An 8,917-nucleotide genomic window follows, 5' to 3' on the forward strand; every position below is an offset into this window, starting at 1 on the left:
GGCAGGACCCTGTGTGCCCTCCCAGGTACAAATCCTTTCTGTGTCCCCCCTTCTCTTGTTTGTAGGGAAAAGGCTTTAGCCTCTTAGACCTTCCCTGTGTTTCAAAGGGCCGATTAAAGCAGTTGATAATTAGGGAAGGGAGGGAATGGGGAAACAAAGGAGGAGCAGTCAGGAAACAATAGTGCAGCCTTGGGGCAGCGTCCTGGTTCCTCCTCAAAGGATATGCATAGCAGTATCTTTGAGTTCTTCTGTAAGAACTAAGGCCTGCAGCCAGGTGGAGGATGACAACTTTGGCTGATCACAAGATTCCTGGCACATCACCCTGCTACCTCGCCAGCAACCAATCAGAAGAAAGTCAAACACCCTGAGGCCCTTACACTAAATTCTGCCTATAAAAACTTCTCCCCAAAAGCCATCAGGGAGTTTGGCTTTTGTGAGCACGAGCCACCAGTTCTCCTGGCTTGGCCCTGAAATAAACCTTTCTCTGCTCCAAACTCTGATGTTTCAGTTTGCTTGGCCTCACTGCCTTGGGCACATGATCTGGTGTTCCACAACAACCCCCATGGTATGTAACCTTCTGTACTTTTTTCCAAGTGCTTATAATCATGTAAAAAAGCATATTCATTTATATATGTACATACAAATGTGCATAGACATACATATATATGGGAAAGTGCCACTGTTTTGTGTACCATAAAAATAGATTGTACGACAAAGACTGCTCTGAATTTTCCATTTCTATCTTGATAATATTTTGGGAAAATAAAACTAAGCTAATGAAAAAATGTATGCATAATTTATTCAACAATTTCTTTATTGATGATGATTACATATTTTCAGTCTTTTTCCCCTAACAAAATGAGGCTATAAATATCCTTGAAAGTAAAACAAAACAAAAAATAAAATAAGAATGACCCAGCAATTCCACTCCTGGGTATATATCTGAAAAAACCAAAACACTAATTCAAAAAGATACATGCACTCCAATGTTCATAGCAGCATTATTTACAATTGCCAAGATACGGAAGCAAACTAAGTGTCCATCAACAGATGAATGGATGAAGAAGACGTGGTATATATATACAGTGAGATACTACTCAGCCATAAAAAAGAACAAAATTTTGCCATTTGCAGCAAACTAGTGAATACAACAAAAGAGAAGCAGATTAACAGATATAGAGAACTAGTGGTTACCAGTGGTGAGAGGGAATGAGGAAGGGGCAAGGTAGGGGTAAGGGAACAAGAGGTACAAGCTATTAGGTGTAGAATAAACTACAAGGATATTTTGTACAATATGAAGAATATAGCCAATATTTTATAATAAGTATAAATGGAGTATAAACTTTAAAAATTGTGAATCACTATATTGTACACCTGTAACATATAATATTGCAAAGCAACGATACTTTAGTTAAAAAAATAGAGATGTTGATTCTTAATACTCCAACTGGGAATAGGGGCCCTCAGCTTAAAGATCCTTAAACAAATAGTGATTTCTCTCCTCATCTCTCTCCACATCTCTCCTCTTTGACAAGGAAGGACAACAGCTCTATCTTATTTAGCTGCCTATCACTAGAGAGCCCTATTGTGCTAATTAAGAACCAGTTGACTGAAAGGGTCAGTTGAGCCCTAAGAGCTGGGTAGCATTCCTTCTTCTACTTAATTCTCCTCCCTCCCCACATTTTCCCTGGTAATTCTGTCTCTCCTTCACACTAGATCTATCAAAAATATCTAAGACACGTGATTAAAATGAAGATTCTAGGGACCTACTGAATCAAGCTTCTAGGCATGAGGCTCAAGTACCTGTTTTTACTACAAACCCTGCAAGTGGACACAGCTGTAACACATATCCCAAGGATTTATTAGGAGAAAACAACTGAATAGGTCCCTGAGACAGGAAGGGTGGACTAGAATCACTTAAAAAGATTCACTACCTGGATGAAAAATTACTCCGGTGCTACCAAAAATGAACTGAAACCCAAAATGCCATATCACTTTTACTGAATACATGCTGAAGCCTAAGGGAAAATGTCACCTTCCACTAGTGCTCCTATGATCTGACAATTCAAGCTGTCCCCTGTGCTCTGAATACTTTAAAAGCATCTTCTCTAGACAACATATGTCCCAAACTCCATGAAATCTGCAGAAGGTATCCACATCTGCTTGAAACTGCTCAGAGAGGTCATGATGGATGCATCTATCCATTCAGAGAAACATCCATCAGGAGAAGCGGTGATCTTGATGGGAGTTCCTCTGAAGGCCAGCTGTTCCAGTTCTTTCATATGTCTTTTCTCAAACCCAGGGAAGAGAGTGGTGCCCCCAGACAGCACAATTTCTTCAAAAAGATTTTTCTGGATGTTGGTGTCACACTTCATAATGCTGCTGGAGACCATTTTGATAGTCCTGGGTTGTGGACACCCAGCTGGTCAGGTGCAAAAAGAATCTCAGGTACCTGGTTCAGCTGATCCACAAGGTGGATGACATTTCCATCTGGTAGTTTGTATTTTCTCAGGACCTCCTCTGGCTTCTTATGAATTTCGTTCTCTGGCTCTAAGGCCACATAGCACAGCGTCTCTTTTATGTCATCCACTAAGGCCTTGTTGAGTATGCAAGGGTAGTTACACCCACTAGCCAGGAGGAGTCGGGTGAGGTGCTCTGTGATGTCTCTCTCTGCCACATAGAGTTTGGTGATGGCATGAGGAAGAGAGTAACCCTCAAAAATGGGGACAGTGCAAGTGATCCCATTACCACTGTCCACCACTAAGCCCGTGACAGAGGCAGAGGTATAGAGTGCTACGACCATGTGGTTGGACAGGTAGAAGGCAGGCACACTGAAGGTCTCAAACATCACTTCTGCTGTGTTCTCTCAAGTCTCCCTTGGGTTCAAGGAGGGCTCAGTCATGAGCACAGGTTGTCGACAGGGTTTTACTCCCAGCTCCCACTCAAAAAGATACTTCCAGAGTTTTTACATGTCATCCCATCTTGTTACCATTCCACGTTCAATGGGATAGTGCAAATGCAAGGCTCCATACTTGAACAGGGCTTTTCCCCCCACAGTGTAATTTTTCTGATTGGCTTCTGGTAAAGCCATGTTGAATTTAGCATGCCCCATGACAGAACTAATGACATGATGGGGCCCAGTCTCTCCAGACATGCCTACTTTGCAGAATCCTGATCCATTGGCAAAAATTACAGCTGGAGTATCTAATGCATATGGGTTAAACATGTCTGCAGCACGCTCTTCTGACCTTCACCAAAATAAAGAAAGAACATGGCCACTTTGTGAGATAATAGGTACCTCTGGAAGTTTAACAGCCACAGGATTCCAAAGTTCTTAGGTTGTCACTAAAGCAGAGCTAGCAGGCTGTCCCCTAACCCCATCCTCAACCCATGAATACTGTCCCTTTTCAAGCAGCACAGGGCCTGCTGAGGCAATTTCAGTGATGACTGCTCACTATGTAATAAAGTGGCCGAGGCAACAATTGTTCTCAGAGAGCCTCAGAGGATGTTTAAGGGGTGGGGTCTCTGAGCCACCAGTACTCCTAGCTTGGTGAGACTTGAAACAGAGGAAGGCAAACCATACCTCTGAACAGCTTTTGATAAGTCTGTGAACATGAAGCAAAGGCCTAGGCTTAGAATCTAATGAAGCAGCCCAGCTGTGAGGTTGTCCCAGAAAGCTGACTTCTATACTCAGCTGAGCTGCTGTTTGTGGGATGACAATTATACCCTTTCCTTTGCTAAGGGAAGGAACTAATCATCATACACAGGTTCAGTTTGGAGTAAAGATGCCAACAATCCACTTCCAGAGGTGGTCAGAACACCCTTTCTTTTATCCCCCCTTATATTTGTTTTGTTTTAAAACAGCTTTATTGAGATAAATTTCATATACAATACATTCACCCATTTATATAGTACATTTCCATGAATTTCAATATATTCAACTATGTACAAACATTACAAAAGTCAAGTTTAGAACATTTTCTTTACTTCAAAAAGAAACCCTGCACCTTTTAGCTATCACCCTCTTCGGGTCATCCTCATGAGCCCTAAACTCCACTAATAATATATTTTTTTGTCTCTATAGACTTATCTCTTCTGCATTTTTCATTTAAATAGAATTATATATGTGACCTTTCATGTCTGGCTTCATTCATTTAGCGTACTTTATTCAAAGTTCTTCCATTTGAATATAATTTTTTTTTACCTATTCTACACCATAACATTTTTCACAGTATTTATTTATAATCCTTATTTATTTCTGTAAGGTTGGTAGTAATATCCCCTTTACTTTTTTGAACTTTTAAGAGAACTGTCTTTTGGTTTCATTGATTTCCCTATTGTTTTTCTATTCTCTATTTCAATAATTCCTGCATTTTTTATCACTTTATTCCTTTTTAAAAAATTTTATTTTATTTATTGATTTTTGGCTGTGTTGGCTCTTTGTTGCTGCGCATGGGCTTTCTCTATTTGCGGTAAGTGGGGGCTACTTTTCGTTGTGGTGCACGGGCTTCTTGCTGCAGTGGCTTCTCTTGTTGCGGAGCATGGGCTCTAGGCATGTGGGCAATAGTTGTGGCATGTGAGCTCAGTAGTTGTGGCTCACAGGCTCTAGAGCACAGGCTCAGTAGTTGTGGCTCATGGGCTTAGTTGCTCTGAGGCATGTGGGATCTTCCCAGACCAGGGCTTGAATCCGTCTCCCCTGTATTGGCAGGAGGATTCTTAACCACTGTGCCACCAGGGAAGCCCTCATTTTATTCCTTTTGCTTGCTTCAGTTTGCTTTTCTTTTTCCAGTGTGTTAAGTTTGAAGGTTAGACTATAGATGTAAAATTTTTCTTCTTTTTTTAAAATACAGACTGAGATGATTCATTTTATTTGTCAACTTGGCTAAGCTATTGTGCCCAGTTGTTTGGTCGAACACTAGTCTAGACATTACCATGAAAGTATATTGTTTATGTGATTAACATTTAAAATCAGTTGGTTTAAATAACAGAGATTAACATCCATAAGGTGTGTGAGCCCCATCCAACCAAATGAAGGCCTTCAAAGCAAAACTGAAGTCTCTGGGAGAAGCAGGAATTCTGCCTCCATACTGTAACGTAGAAAACCTGCCTGAATTTCTAGCGTGCTGGTCAGCCGTATAAATTTCAAACTCAAGACTGTAACAGTATTATGGTTAAATTTATGTGTCAACTTGACTTGGCTAAGAGATGCCCAGATATCTTGTAGAACATTATTTCTGAGTGTGTCCATAAGGGTGTTTCTAGTAGAGATTAGCATTTGAATTGGTAGATTGAGTAAAGTTCAGCCTCACCAATGCAAGTGGGAATTATTCAAACTGTTGAAGGCCCTGAACAGAACCAAAAGACAAAGGAAGGACAAATTGCTCTTTGTGTCTCCGGGATACCCATCTGTGGACATCGGACATGGGTACTCCTGGGTCATGGGTCTTCAGACTTCGACCAGGACTTTCACCATTGACTCCCCTGGTTCTCAGGTATTCAGGTTTGTACTGGAACTATATCACCAGCTTTCCTGGGCCTCCAGGTTACAGCTGGCAGTTGATGGGACTTCTCAGTATACAAAATGGCATGAGTAAATATCTTTTTATCTATCATCTATCTATCATATATTCTATTCTATTCTATTCTATTAGTTTTGTTTTTCTGGAAAACCCTGACGAACACAAACATCAACTCTTCTTTTTTTTTTAGCTTTTTTGAGGTATACTTAATATACATTTGCTCTGGTGATCAGTGATCATTGATCTTTGATATTACTATTGTAATTGTTTTGGGGCACCACAAATTGTGTCCTTATAAGAAGGCAAAATTAGTAAATGTATATGTTTTGACTACTCTGTTGACCAGCTGTTCACTGATCTCTTTCCTGGAGCCTCCGTATTTTCTGCAACACAACAATATTGAAATTAGGTCAATTAATAACCGTACAATGACCTCTAAGTGTTGAAGTGGATGGAAGAGTCACACAACTCTCACTTTAAATCAAAAGCTAGAAATAATTAAGCTCAGTGATGAAAGCATGGCAAAAGCTGAGATAGGTTGAAAGTTAGGCCTCTGGCACCAAACAGCCAAGTTTTGAGTGCAAAGGAAAAATTCTTGAAGGAAATAAAAAGTGTTGCTCCAGTGAATACACAAATGATAGGAAGGCAAAATAGCCTTATTGCTGACATGAAGAAAGTTATAGTGGTCATGAGAGAAGATCAAACCAGCCACAACATTCCCTTAAGCCAAAGCCCAATCCACAGTAAGGTCCTAACTCTCTTCAATTCTATGAAGGCTGAGAGAGGTGAGGACACTCTATAAGAAAAGTTTGATGCTAGCAGAGGTTGGTTCATGAGATTTAAGGAAATAGGCCATCTCCATAACAACAAAGTAGAAGGTGAAGCAGCAAGTTCTGGTTTAGAAGCTGCAGCAAGTTATCTAGAATATATAGCTAAGATAATGAAGGTGGCTACCCTAAACAACCGGTTTTCAATGGAAATGAAACAGCCTTCTACTGGAAGAAGATGCCAGCTAGGACTTTCACAGTGAGAGAGAAGTCAGTGCTGGCTTTAACTCTTAAAAAGACAAGCTGATTCTCTTGTTAGGGGCTAATAAGTTGAAGCCAAAGCTCATTTACCATTTAGAAAATTCTAAGACCCTTAAGAATTATGCTAAATCTTCTCTGCCTGTTCTCTATGAAACAACAAAGTCTGGATGACAGCACATCTGTCTACAACATGGTTTACTGAATATTTTAAGCCCACCATTGAGATCTACTGCTCAGAAGAAAAAATTCCTTTAAAAGTATTACTGCTCATGGATCACCCAAGAGCTCTGATGAAGATGTACAACAAGATTAATGCTGTTTTCATGCCTGCTAACATAACATCCACTCTGCAGGTCATGGTTGAAGGAGTTATTTTGACTTTCAAGTCTTATTATTTAAGAAATACATTTTGTAAGGCTATAGCTGCAATAGATAGTGATTCCTCTGATGGATCTGGACAAAGTACATTGAAAACCTTCTAAGATTCACCATTCTAGGTACCATTAAGAGGATTATGTGATTCATAGGAAGGGGTCAAAATACTAACATTCACAGGAGTTTGGAAGAATTTGATTCCAACCCACATGGATGACTGTGAGTGGTTCAAGACTTCAATGGAGGATGTAACTGCAGATGTGGTAGAAATAGGAAAGATAATGGAATTATAATTGGAGACTGAAGAGATGACTGAATTGCTCTAACCTCATGATAAAACTTTAACAGACGAGGAGATGCTTCTTATGGATAAGCAAAGAAAGTGGTTTCTTGATATATGGAATCTATTCCTGTGGAAAATGCTGTAAAGATTGTTGAAATGACAACAAAAGATTTAGAATGTTGCATTAACTTAGTGATAAAGCAGCAGCAGGGTTTGAGAGAATTGACTCAAATTTCAAAAGAAGTTCTCTGTGAATAAATTGCTATCAAACAGCATTGCATGCTACAGAGAAATTTTTCATGAAAGGAAGAGTCAAATAATATGGCTAACTTCATTATTGTATTATATTGAGAAAATGCCATCACAGCCCTTAATCAAACACTATACTAATTAGCAGCCATGAACACCTAGGCAAGAAACTTCACCAGCAAAAAGATCATAACTTGCTGAAGGCTCAAGTGATGGTGAGCATTTTTTTGCAATAAAGAATTTTTCAATTATGGTATATGTATTTTTTTAGACATAATGCTATTGCACACTTAATAGACTACAGTATAGTGAAAACATAACATATGCACTGGGAAATGAAAAATTTTGTGTGATATTTGCTTTATTGTGGTGGTATGGAACTGAACCTGCAAAATTTCTAAGGTATGTCCATATAATTTATTTATGTACTTATTTTTTTTTTTTTTTTTTTTTTTTTTTTTTTTTTTTTTTTTTTTTTTTTTGGCATTACGTGGGCTTCTCACTGCTGTGGCCTCTCCCGTTGTGGAGCACAGGCTCTGGACGCGCAGGCCCAGCAGCCATGGCTCACGGGCCTAGCCGCTCCGCGGCATGTGGGATCTTCCCGGACCGGGGCACGAACCCGTGTCCCCTGCATCGGCAGGCGGACTCTCAACCACTGCGCCACCAGGGAAGCCCTATGTACTTATTTTTATCTTTTAATTTTATTGAAGTATAGTTGATTTCCAATATCATGTTAGTTTCAGGTGTACAGCACAGTGATTCAGTTATATATATATGTCTATAAATATATATATTTTCTTTTTCAGATTCTTTTCCCTTACAGGTTATTACAAAATATTGAGTATAGTTCCCTGTGCTATGCAGTAGATCCTTGTTGGTTATCTATTTTATATATAGTGATGTGTATATGTTAATCCCAACCTCCTAATTTATCCCTCCCCCACCTTTGGTAACCATAGCCTGTTTTCTATGTCTGTGGATATATTTCTGTTTTGAAAATAAATTCAGTTATATCATTTTTCAGATTCCACAGAAAAGAAATATCATATGATATTTGTCTTTGTCTGGTTTACTTCACTTAGTATGATAATATCTAGGTCCATCCATGTTGCTGCAAATGGCATTATTTTATTCTTTTTTATGGCTCAGTAATATTCCATTAGATATACATAATATACCACATCTTCTTTATCCATTCTTCTGTCGATGGACATTTAGGTTGCTTCCATGTCTATTGTAAATAATGCTGCAATGAACATTGGGGTGGATATATAGTTTAGAATTAGAGTTTTCTCCAGAGATTATCATACTAAGTGAAGTAAGTCAGACAGAGAAAGACAAATAACATAGGATAGCGCTTATATGTGGAATCTAAAAAAAATGATACAAATGAACATATTTACAAAACAGAAACACTCACACTCACATTTACAAAACAGAAATTAACTTATGGTTATCAGGGG

The 8,917-nt window shown here is 39.0% G+C and overlaps 1 protein-coding gene across 1 annotated transcript; it reads right to left on the minus strand.

The window, feature by feature from the left end:
• Positions 1–2,093: 2,093 nt before the first annotated feature.
• Positions 2,094–3,226, minus strand: ACTRT1 (actin related protein T1; the record flags this gene model as incomplete). Its single annotated transcript, XM_079727141.1, is given in 5 exon segments — positions 2,094–2,108; positions 2,112–2,398; positions 2,401–2,866; positions 2,870–2,965; positions 2,969–3,226. Coding segments are annotated over 5 exon segments (1,122 nt in total).
• Positions 3,227–8,917: the final 5,691 nt, after the last annotated feature.

This window comes from Hyperoodon ampullatus (assembly GCF_949752795.1).
Source record: "Hyperoodon ampullatus genome assembly, chromosome: X".
Classification (NCBI taxonomy): domain Eukaryota; kingdom Metazoa; phylum Chordata; class Mammalia; order Artiodactyla; family Ziphiidae; genus Hyperoodon; species Hyperoodon ampullatus.